A 12,043-nucleotide genomic window follows, 5' to 3' on the forward strand; every position below is an offset into this window, starting at 1 on the left:
TGCGGCTCCAAAGCCAAGCCGCGGCCGCCACCCCTCCGTGGCATGCCTGCAGTGCCCCGATAAGCGGTGCCCCGCGGCGCTCTGCGCCGTGTGCCGGGAGGAGGCGGACGTGCCGGAGCACGTCTTGCTCCGCTGCCCGGCCCTCGCTGGCGCCCGCCTGCGGCTAACTGGCAGCATCTACGTCGACCCGTCGCGGCTGCGGGACGCCGACTTGGTGGCTGCCTTGGAGGCCGGCTACCTTCGCCATAGGGAGCCTCTCGGCTATGGTCCTCCGTAAGGAGGTCCCAGGGGGAACAACAACAACAACAACAGCCGGCGTGGAACTGGGAAAGCTCGTGCTACCCCAACTCGGCACAAATATCCACCCGTTTCAAATATCAATCAAGTTTAATCATTTATTTGTAAATCAGGCGACAGATTGAGTTGAAGAGCACAGTACAATGGTCAGATTATGTACATACTGCAGGACGCCGGGGGCGTCAGTAAAAAACAGCCACCAGATACCGGAACAGTCGAGGGCTGGTCGCGGCGGGACAGTATCGTACGAATGTCTTGTTAACCCGGACGGATCACCCCGGGCCCTCAGTTATCCACAATACGCCATCCACCACTTCGCCCTCTTCGCTCAGTTCGTCGTGATTACCGAGTCGACGTCCAAGGTCCGCCCGTGATTTTATAATACAGGGCATATGTACACGCATCCACAGCCTAAATCGCGGCGCGCGGCTCTCATCGAATGCCGCCTCGCAGCTGCAGTGCGCTGGGGTTGGTCTTCGTGGTGGAAGCCTTGGCCTTCTTACTCTTGTCGGACTGCCAGCACTTCCACAGTCGGATCGTTTCGTCGGCGGCGGCGCTGGCCACCGTGGAGCCGTCGGGCGATACGGTCAGCTCCAGTACCCGAGACTCGTGACCTGTAACACAGGGAGACACATAACGTCACGATCACTGCGATCGTCACAAAGCGCTCACGGCGACCGTCACACACCAGCCACAAAACATCCCAAGACCCTTAGGCGCAAAATGATCTTAGTGGTCGACGCGGCGCCCTTGAGCTCCAATTCACAACACCGCAACAGGTGGCCCGTTACACAGCCTTCCAGTCCCGTGGACGTACTGTCTTCCCGGATCAAGACTGCTTCAGCACACAATGCACACATATGCTCACCTGTGAGGTCGATCACTTTGGTCATCTGCGGGTACTTCCAGATGGTGAGCTGGTTGTAGCTGAAGCCGTGACCGGACATGATCTCCTTGAACTCAGCGGACCACACCAGAGAGCACACCTGGCAAAGGGAGAGCGGGGATCGGTCATATCGCGCTCAGACGGGTACGGAGGCAACATTCTTAATATGAAAACACGCCGTCAATAATCTCAATAACCCGGAATATATTGATATTGCTCGCGAGCATTGGTGTATACGGCGCATTTCGTACACAGGTTAGTCACAGTGTCCCCTACTTCACCTGCAAATAGCTCCATTAGAAGCCGTGATGTTCACCTGTGGTCTGTGAGGTAACCAAGCCAATCTCACCCGTTAAGCGGTGTGATGTGTGCCCTACCTGTCGGATTTGACAGGTCCCTTTCACATCCCCAGCCACTCGCATCACTCTTACCAAAGATCCGTGCACGTCCTATCTATCCTTATTCTATCCTTCTCACCAAATTTTCATGCACGTCCCATCCCTCTCACCACAGATTCGTGCACGTCCCATTCCTCTCACCTGTGAGTTAGTGGTTGTAGTGTTGAGCAGCTGGCCCGTGGAGGCGTTCCAGAAGCGAATGGAGCGGTCGGCCGTGCCGCCGCCGGAGGCCAGCAGGTGCGGGCTCCAGGGGCACCAGGAGACCGCCTTGACGGCCGCCTGGTGGGCGTTCAGGGTGTGCAGCGGTTCGCTGTTGGCGTCACCTACGGAAGCACAGGGCGAGACCGCGGGTGAAACAGTGGGTTAGACAGAGGATTAGACAGTGGGCTAGACATGGGATACATCACAGAGAGTCTGACATCGGGTCAGACTGGGTTAGATGGGTACGCCGAGGTCAGAGAGTGAGACAAGAGACCATCGAGTCAGACAGGATTAACTTTACTGATGAGACAAAGATGCATCTCGTCAGACAGGTCATACCGGTGCCAGACAGGGACATCAGAGTCATTCAGTCAGCCAGTCAGTCAGTCTGTCAGTCACTCATTCAGTCTGCCTGCCTCCCCCTCCCCCCTCTCACCAATGCCGGCGGCGGCGTCCCAGACGAGCAGTTGGTTGTCGTTGCCTCCGGAGGCCAGCAGGCGGCCCTCGTCGGACCAGCGCAGGCCGCAAACCTCCTGCACGTGGCCCGCCAGCGTGCCCACGTGGTGGTTGGGCACGCGCACGTCGTGGTTATGAATGGCCCCGCTTCGAGAGCCGCTGGAAGACGCAGAAGGAGTGGTGAGTCAACAGACACACAGTGCTGTGAGTTGAAGACGGAATGGGAAGAGAGCTGTAACAACGTAACAAGATGACCATAAACAAGTGTGGCGGAGTCATCATTGGACGTCGACAAGTTATCAGCAGTGTGGCAGTAAAGGATATTCCCACTCAAAGAGCGATGTACGAGTCACACATCTACCTTGGAGACGAGGTGGGTCCCTGACTGAGCTACAGACTCAGGCTAGGCCTCACATGTAGCCTGTGTAGTGTGTACGCATATGCCACTGACCTGGATATGATGTGGTTGTTCCAGGAGAGTGTAGAGACCCGCGCCTCGTGGCCGGCCATGACCCGCAGCCGCTTCTGTCGCGCCACGTCCCATAGCTGGACGGCGCCCGTGCTGTCCCCCACGGCCAGAAACGAGCCTGGCGGAGGACAAACCAGTCAAAAACCACGCACAATTACAAAACCAAAAAACCAATTACAGTGCTCAGAAAAATAACAACGGCCGCGCAGAGCAAGCGACTGAGCGGGGGCTAGGAGAAAGCATGTGAAGTTCTCAAACGTCGAAAAGTCTCTCGAGATCGTCATTCACAATGAACAACGTTTAGCGAACAGCAACGGACCTAACACAGACCAATATCTCTCTAAGCACAGACCAGCTTTTATCTCGCACCCAGCGACCAGACGGATGGGCGCCCGCCGCCGCTGCGCCGTACCTTCTTTTGCCCAGGAAAGTGAGCAGATATAGTCCTCCTGGCTCTCCATCTGTGTCAGGCTGGCGATGGTACCGTCGGCAGCGTTCCACACATACACCGAGCTGCCGAGCGCCACAGCCAGCTGGTTCGAGGAGCTCCAGTCAAGCAGGTGCAAGTAATAGTCGTCGAGTAGGTCGGGCGCGTCCAGAATCTTATCCGGCGCCGATGGGATGAAGCGTGTGGATGGTGCGCGCGGCGCCGAGGAGCGGCTGGCGCTGTACAGCACGCGCAGACCGTTGGCGTAGCCTGTGGGGTGGAGAGAGGGACAGACCGTCAGACGGATGACACCCGGTGGTGGGAGCCTGCAGGGGAGACTACGAAGCGGTTGAGAGCGTGAAGGAGTCGGCAGCAGTACACTAGGTGGGTGGAAAAAATTGAGCGGCGGTGACGGGACAGCCAGCGGAGATCGAGTAACGATAATAATTCCTTCACTTTCCTCATGATGAAAGAACATAATAATGTTCACAACTTGATATCAGCTACGTGAGCCAATTACGTTGAATGCCTTGGAATACCAACTGATCGATCTGCAAACTCGCATTCCCACATCATGCCACTTATAATTGAGCCTGTGTAAAAATGAAATCCCCACTATATCCTTACTATTCATTATTCAACACGATCTAATGAGCCAACCTCTCAGTTCAGCTACCCCCTCCTCACTACTCACTGTCCGACGGCTGCGGCGCCTTGGCGCGGAACGAGAGGATGCGGGTGTCGCGCGGTACACCGTTATTCAGCGTCTCGGCGAGCGCCTGTTGCTGGTCGGCGGTGGCCGGCGCCGCGGTGGCCGACCCCTCCGTCGGGCTGCCCGTGGCCGAGAAGCTGGCCGAGGCCGTGGTGTCGGCACTGCCGCCGCTGCCCGCGCGCACCAGCGAGTGATAGCTGTTCTCCATGTCAGTCGTGCCGCGACAGGGGATGAACCTGCGAGGGAGGAGGGCTGTTAGAGTGGTGCCGGCGAGGCGGTGTCCGCCAGACTGGCGGTCACCGAATACGCATCGAACTGAGCCTGTCCGTTGTGCTCACGAGACAGCGGAGTGCTGGGGTACCGACGATCCCAAACGGTCAATATGATTGCCTTTCGCTGTGTGCGAAGATGCTTTGCAATCAACGCTTTGCCTCCAACAAACCTATGCAAAGACATGGTTCACTTCAAATGCAGAGCGAATCACCCGACACCAAGAATCAGCATTACCCGGAACTCAGCCCCTCCCCTCCGTCGCCGTTTCTGCCCGGTCTCGCTCTCCCAGCACCCACCTGTCACCGCCGTTGGGCGTTTTTGGGGCCGCCCGGGTGGGGGTCCGTCCGCCGGGGCGCAGCGTCAGCGCACCGTCGGTGGTGTTGTGGCCCGGAGTGCCGGCACTACGGGCCGGACTGCTGCGCTTGCCCGGCGTCCGGCACCGGCCCGGCGACGACTTGTTGGAGCCGCCAGACAGGCCCGGAGTGTTCAGCGAGAGATTGGAGAGGTTTAGACCGAATCCTGATGGGATGAAAGGTGGTTTGACAGTACTCACGACACAACAGACTGAGCAGACTGCACAGATAGTGATGGTAGTTGGTACTTGGTACAATGGCTGACCTCAGCTTATAGTAAGGTAGGAACTTTTGGCAGTTAGAAGTACTTATGGTACTCTAAGTGATGCAAAACAATAACCACTAAATTTAATCATATGCAGTGTGTCAGGATCACTGAGTCACTTGGTCAGTGGTCACGAGAGCCTCAAAAACTAGAAAGTTGTGCTGCACTCACCTGAGGTATTGATATCTTTAGGAACATTGAGTTTTTGCACTCCCTGCTCCATTGCCTTCCTTTGCCATCTCTGAGTTGGGAACTTGTTCTCCATATTGGGCTAGAATATTCCACAGAATGCCTCTGGAAGAGTAACAAGCAAAACTTTAAATAAAGGGCTTTGTTAGTTCTGTTCATTAATGCATGCTCAGAACTCAGAAGACTTGGCAACAGACCTGTTAACTAAAAACCTCAACACCAGTTCCTCAGTGCTTAATTACTAGTTTATAAATTTGCTCAACAATTTAAAGGAAAATCTTGACCATCTTGGTTCTGTACAAAAACACTATTGGTAGTGTCTTCATCTTAGTCATGACTGTTCAAAGGCACTGTGAAACAGGGATGGTTCGAAAAGGATTCACATGTTAGTGTTGTTAGTATATGGACACCGGGTAAAGTTACCTACCTTGTGTTAGTTCATGCAGGGATTCTTCTGCCATGCAAGTAGACAGAAAGGAGACAAGGTATATGGCTATCTTTCTGTCTATGCAGTGAAATTGACAGTTCTGTTCTGTTTTGGTTAGTGTGGCATGGCAAATAAGACATACAGGTATCTAGCTCATACCTTCGTAGGCACCCTGCGGCCTGCAGAGTCCAGGGCCTTGTTTCACAGGTGATAGCAGCACGCTGCTATTACACATGTCAAATTGGGTTTCAATGGAGACGTCAACAAGCCCTTCAACAAGCTCTCCAATAAGCTCTCCAGTCATGAGTCAACAAGCTCTCCAACACTACCAGAAGTGTGACATCAGCTCATGAAATGGAATAGTAGCGTGCTGCTATCACCGGTGAAACAGGGCCCAGACTGAGAACACAGTGAAGTCTCTATCATTTATTATTTCAATTTGAGCTTGAGTTACAAGAACAACTACAAAAAAGTATCAACCCAATTCATTTAATTCTAAATAAGCATCATATACCATCTTGATCCTCGCTTTGAACCAAAATGACTTTCAAAGGAAAAATTCATTACAACAAAGGGTTTGATTTTTGAAAAGCACTTTGACTTGGCCTCGTCGACCCGAGGCTCGAACCACATTAGGTCAACGCTAGAAAAACGCTAGAAGGAATTCGATAGTCACCTTTTAAAACCTGCTTCTACTTTGATTATTTTTAGTCCTGAGTATATCCGCTTAATCAATAAAATATCAAATCCATCACATACACCAAATTGAAATACCAAACATACACTGAAATTCGCTGGCGTTCTTCAAACGCCGAAGGCAGTGCACCGGGAATGTCTAAGGTGCGCTTTTTTAGCCTTCTTCCATTTAAAATAGTAATGGGCTGGAAAGAAAATGTACTTCTTACTTTGATCACTTTCTACAGGATAAGCCTCTTCTTGCTCAGTTTGCATTTTCCAAATACATCAAAATCATTTTTATACTTTCCTAATATGCATAATTTCTTTTGAATCCTTCAATGAAGCATATGATTATTTAGTATCTTCACGACTCACAAAACTGGGAGCCCATTACTATCTCTATAAATAGTTGACTCGATCACTAAAAACTATCACTTGAACTATCACTAAAACTTGCAGAATAAATGCGTACATGATGCAAAGGTCCTGTAGGTAAAAAATAATCCATTCATCATCGTCATCCCTAAGATAAGACCATTAGCATCCCTCACGCTCTTCCTCTGGGCCGGCACCTGGCGATCACCCAATGCCTGCGCATAGCGATAGCTCTGCAATGGTCGAGTCTTTTTGGGCCAAGAGCTTGGCTCCCAACAAAAAAGGCGAAGATCTGCCGACAAGCGCATCTTCCAACAAAACTTGCACAACAAATTCATGAATTTATAGACATTGTTGAGTCGTGATGAATGCTGATTGTCTCAAAGACCTATGCTATGCAAAAACAAAACAGTTTTACCGTTCAAGTCATTGACGTATTGTTTTGTTTGTATGTTGGATAAGGCTGTTTCGGTCCGACGAGACGAGACCGTTTCAAAGCCGGAAGGAAGATAGGAATAGGAGACACTTGTCTGGGCGGGCATCCCCATACCCAGCCGGGCGCCGGGGCAACCCATCACGAGGACATCTAGGCCAGCCCAGCTCACGCCAGCCAGCACCGCTAGCGAGCACGATCACACAGCGCGAGCCCCCCGTAACACGATTGAAGTCGCGCGGGAGCGGGCACAACGAGCGGCCGATACCCTGGTCAAGTGGGCCCGGGAGAACAAGATGGAGGTGGCGGGCCAGAAAACCCAGCTTCTAGTTCTGTCTCAGAGCCACCGGGACGCCGTCGGTTGCCGCATCCGTGCGGCGGGCCAGACGGTGGAAGGAGGCCCTGAACTGAAGTTACTCGGCGTAACGCTGGACAGGACTCTGGGGTTCGGCCCCCACTGCAGGAACCTCCGCCGCCGCGTCCGCCCTCGCATCTCTCAACTACGACGAATCACCGGTCGCAGCTGGGGCCTGGAGGAGAGACAACTCCGGGCCGTCGCCAACGGCTACGTTAGGGGAGCCATCGAACATGCGGCGGCCGCCTGAATGCCGGCGGCCGCCAGGACTAACATTGAAGTTCTGGAACGCGAGATGCGTGCCGCGGCCCGAGTCATAACGGGCTGCATCGGGTCGGCCCCCATCCACGGAGTAATGGCCGAAGCCGGCGTGGCCCCGGTCGCGGCGCGCCGCACAGCACTGGCGGCGAGGATGCTGGCGAAGGCCATGGCACTGCCCGAGGAGGACCCGCTACACCGACTGGCCGTGGCGGACCCACCGCGGCGCCTCAAGACCGTCTGCGGATGGCGCCAGTTGGGTCGGGAGGTGTGGCGGACCCTTGGAGTGGAGCCACCGGTGGAGCCGTTGCTCCCCGTGCGCCCCCCGCCCTGGCAACCGACCGGCACGATCAGCTTTAACCTGGACATCGGAGCGGGGCTCCCAGCCGGAGCTGCCGCCTCCACGAAGAAGGAAGCCGCCCTACACCACCTGGCGTCCCTGACCCAATGTGCGACCTGGGTGTGGACCGACGGGTCGGCGACTGGAGGCGTTCTCTGTGGAGGGGCCGGCGCGCTGGTCGTCCACGCCGATGATGACCGCACTGAGCTGAAGAGGCCCGCAGGAGCGCTCTGTTCCAGCTTCAGGGCGGAGATGCTGGCCATCGCAATGACCCTGGAACATCTGGCGACACACCCTCGTGACGACACACTGCCAATAATAATCTGCACCGACTCACAGTCTGCCCTGGCTGCACTGAGAGAGGGGCCTTCGGCCCAGAGGACGGTCCAGGGGGCGGAGATATGGAGCCGCCTGCTGGAAATCGCCACACCGGACCGCCACGTGACGCTGCAGTGGGTCCCATCGCATTGTGGGATCCCAGGCAACGAGGCGGCGGACGTGCTGGCGGGGGAGGCGGCGGCGCTGGACCAAGAAATCGCCTCCATCGACGTCAACACCGTCTACAAGGCTGCGGCCCGTCTAGCCAGGGACCAGGCGGCCAGGGACAGACCGTCATACCCAGACCCGACACGCAGAGCGGCGACCGGCTGGTACCGGGAGCTGATGGGTACGAGATACCCGCCCCCGGTCTCCGGCCTGGATCGGCGGACAGCCATCGATGTCCACCAGATCCGGACTGGCCACTGGAGTGGATCGACCCAGTTCCTGCACTCCATCGGCCGGAGCCCCTCAGCCGCCTGCGCCCAATGCCGGGACCTGCTATGCGAGGCCGCCCGGTGCCCGCTGTGCGGCGAAGAGGCGGACACCCCCCGGCACATCCTGCTAGTGCTCACGTGCCCGGGCCTGATGGGTGTTCGCCTCAAAAGCCCGGCCGTAGGGAACATCCTACCAACACCCGACGAGGTCTGGCGCAGTGACGTGGTGGCGGCCCTGGTGGCCGCCTTCAGGGCCCTCCAGAGCCGATGAGGCTACGCCGCGGGGCCACCCGCGGCCGGAGGGAAAATCAACAACAACAACAACAGCCCCCCGTAGCCCGGCCATGGGCCCGCTCCTGGGGGCGGGTGCCGGGTGGAGCTACCAATGTAGAATAAAGTTACCCGGATCCAGCCCGGAACAGGGGGTCTTGAGATGTGGAGGAGAAGGATTTGACGATCCTGAGGATAGAAACGACGGAACGGCCAGGATTGACTCATCTCAAGACTCAAAGTCGCATATCAGCGTATGAAGCTTGGCTTAAGCTTGGCCGAAGCTTGGCCATTTAGAATATAGGACCACCTTTGTGATCTTGCTCGCTCTGGCCATGGCGTGCCGTATACAATACTTAATGTGATAAACCACCCATTACTGTCGAATGTGGTGCTCTCGCTAACATCTGTTATTTCTGTTTCGTCCTCAGGTACACACTCATATCGGTCGAATTTAGTTGAATAAAACCATTGTATTCATACTACAACTTTTGGTACCACAATTTATTCAACTAAATTCATGACAAGACATGGAGAGGATCGCCAGACCAGACAAGTTCGACGTCCCTCCAAACGATCCTCAAGCTCACAAGAAATGGAAGCTCTGGCTCCGAGGATTTAAGTACTTTTTGACGACTATCGAAAGTCACAATCCTGACAAGCTCGAACTACTCTTCCTCCATATCGGACCAGAAGTCGTGGACGTGATTCAAGACTGTCAGACGTACGATGCAGCCCTGAAGCAACTCGACGCTGCATATCTGAAGACGCCAAACGAAATCTATGCGCGGCACCTGCTGTCAACGAGGCACCAAAAGCCAGAAGAAAACATCGACGAGTTCCTTCTGGCCTTGAACAACCTGGCGGGTGACTGTAACTTCGCCGCCGTCACAGCCATAGAGCATCGCGCGGCATTCGTGCGCGATGCCTTTATCAGGGGCCTGAGAAACGCCAGCATGAGAACCAGACTACTGGAAAACCAGACTCTGACCCTAGACCAAGCGGTCCAACAAGCGCGGTCACTGGAGCAAGCCGCACGAAACGCGGAATCCTACCTGTCCCCGACGGTACGGGTCGATCCGGTCGCAGCCTCCGCCGCATCTCCAACTGCAGACGCTTCCGTAGCTGCAGCCTCACAATCTCCGTGTTTCTTCTGCGGACTAAAACGCCACCCACGAGCAGCCTGTCCTGCAAGAAACTCAACCTGTGGGAAGTGCGGCAAATCTGGACATTGGCAGAAGGTGTGCCGCTCCAAGTCGGTGGCTAACGCGTCGGCCGTACAGGAGGAGTACGAGTCCTACCCTGAAGAACCTCGCCAGCCGGAGCTCTCGCCCACGCTCGCAGCCTCAAGCTCTGCCGCCGCTACTCACGCGCCAGCAACAGTGAGCGCGAGAGTCAACGGGCGTCAGGTTACAGCTCTCATCGACACAGGGAGCTCTGACAACTTCATCAGCGCAAAGCTCGTCCCCGCACTCGGCATGAGGGTGCTGCCACGATCGTCTAAAGTCTCCATGGCATCGTCCAGTCTCTCAACACAGGTGCGAGGATACTGCGTGTCAACCGTGACCGTTGACGATCGGGAGTACCAGGAGGTCGAACTGTCCATCCTCCCGGATCTCTGCACGGACGTCATTCTCGGCATGCCGTTCCTCCGAAGACACGAGGGTGTAACCCTGGAGCTCGGTGGCGACGAACCCGAGCTCAGTATCTGCAATCTCGCGCAGATGAAAGTCAGTCAAGCGGCATCCCCGAGGCTCTTCAGCAACCTCACCCCCGACTGCCATCCCATCGCGACCAGAGCACGACACTTCAGCCACGTGGACGAGAAGTTCATCGAGAACGAAGTTCAACGTCTGCTAAACGAGGGCGTCATCGAGCCAAGTCGCTCACCCTGGCGTGCCCAAGTTGTCGTCACACACACGGAGAACAAGAAGAAAAGGATGGTCGTTGACTTCTCTCAGACTATCAACAGATTCACTGAACTGGACGCGTATCCTCTGCCGAACATCGGCGAGCTCGTCAACAAGGTCGGGAAAAACAGCTTCTTCAGCGTCCTCGACCTCTCCAGCGCCTACTACCAAATCGAGATCGACGCATCTGAGAGACCCTACACAGCGTTCCAAGCGGCAGGAAAGCTGTACCAATTCAAGCGAATCCCCATGGGGGTGACGAACGGCGCAGCCGCCTTCCAGCGCGTCATGAATGACATCATCGCGGCCAACAACCTGAAGGAGACCTATGCTTATCTGGACGACCTGACCATCTGTGGCCAGACGAGGGAGGAGCACGATGAGAACCTCCGGCGCTTCTGGGAGGTTGCCGATGCGCTCCACCTCACGCTGAACAGAAGCAAGTGCAAGATCGGCCTGGAGACGGTGAATATCCTCGGGTATTCCATCCAGCGAGGCCAGCTGAGACCGGACCCCGAACGACTGCGTCCACTTCAAGAGCTGCCGGAACCTCGCGACAAGAAGTCTCTGCAACGGCTCATCGGCCTGTTCGCGTACTACGCCAGATGGATCCCCTCATACTCTGAGAAGATCCGTCCCCTCATCTCTGCATCGTCGTTCCCTCTGAATCCCGACTGCAGAGCGGCTATCCAGCAGCTGAAGAAGGACATCTCACAAGCGGTCGTCGCCGTCATCAGAGATGACGCCCCATTCACCATCGAAACAGACGCTTCCGACGAAGCCATCGCAGCGACTCTTACCCAAGACGAGCGTCCTGTGGCCTTCTTCTCACGCACTCTGAACGAAGCCGAGAAGCGTCACAGCATCGTCGAAAAGGAGGCCTACGCCATCGTGGAGTCTATCAGAAAGTGGAGGCACTTCCTAACCCACCACTTCAACCTGCTCACTGACCAAAGAAGCGTGAGTTTCATGTTCGACAACAAAGTGTCGAGCAAGATCAAGAATGAAAAGATCCTACGCTGGAGAATCGAGCTCTCGCCACTCTCGTACACCATCAAGTACCGACCAGGACGAGAAAACATTCCTGCTGATACGTTCAGCCGCGCCCACTGCGCAGCCGCCTCACAGCCGGCCCTGGAGCAGCTGCACGAGTCTCTCGTTCACCCCGGAGTAACGAGGTTGCTGCACTTCGTGCGCAGCAAGAATCTGCCCTACTCCGTGGATGACGTGCGCCGCGTCACCTCCAACTGCCCGGTCTGCTGTCGATGTAAGCCGAACTTCTTCAGGGCCACCTCCGCGAAGCTGGTGAAGGCTAC

The 12,043-nt window shown here is 55.6% G+C and overlaps 2 protein-coding genes across 7 annotated transcripts; one reads left to right on the top strand and one right to left on the bottom strand.

The window, feature by feature from the left end:
• Nucleotides 1–381: 381 nt before the first annotated feature.
• LOC122389138 (cell division cycle protein 20 homolog) lies at nt 382–6,190 on the bottom strand. 6 transcript variants are annotated; one of them, XM_043380859.1, is made up of 11 exons: nt 6,113–6,139; nt 5,354–5,532; nt 4,909–5,031; nt 4,416–4,638; nt 3,829–4,082; nt 3,120–3,404; nt 2,690–2,825; nt 2,219–2,397; nt 1,723–1,904; nt 1,166–1,283; nt 382–911 (listed from the first exon to the last, which is right to left on the bottom strand). In XM_043380859.1, the coding sequence occupies exons 3-11, from the start codon at nt 5,000–5,002 to the stop codon at nt 730–732; spliced, it is 1,653 nt and encodes a 550-aa protein (XP_043236794.1). In that variant the 5' UTR covers nt 5,003–5,031; nt 5,354–5,532; nt 6,113–6,139; the 3' UTR covers nt 382–729. The 6 variants fall into 6 exon arrangements, with proteins under 6 accessions (XP_043236794.1, XP_043236792.1, XP_043236791.1 ...); XM_043380857.1 differs by lacking the exon at nt 5,354–5,532 and having other exon boundaries at nt 6,137–6,190; XM_043380856.1 differs by lacking the exon at nt 5,354–5,532 and having other exon boundaries at nt 6,030–6,181.
• A 1,359-nt stretch (nt 6,191–7,549) lies between these two features.
• Nucleotides 7,550–8,818, top strand: LOC122389110. Its single transcript, XM_043380803.1, has one exon. It carries the CDS (start codon nt 7,550–7,552, stop codon nt 8,816–8,818), a length of 1,269 nt encoding a protein of 422 aa, XP_043236738.1.
• Nucleotides 8,819–12,043: the final 3,225 nt, after the last annotated feature.

The sequence above is a fragment of the Amphibalanus amphitrite genome, unplaced genomic scaffold (assembly GCF_019059575.1).
Source record: "Amphibalanus amphitrite isolate SeventyFive unplaced genomic scaffold, NRLGWU_Aamphi_draft 000344F_arrow, whole genome shotgun sequence".
Taxonomy (NCBI): Eukaryota; Metazoa; Arthropoda; class Thecostraca; order Balanomorpha; family Balanidae; genus Amphibalanus; species Amphibalanus amphitrite.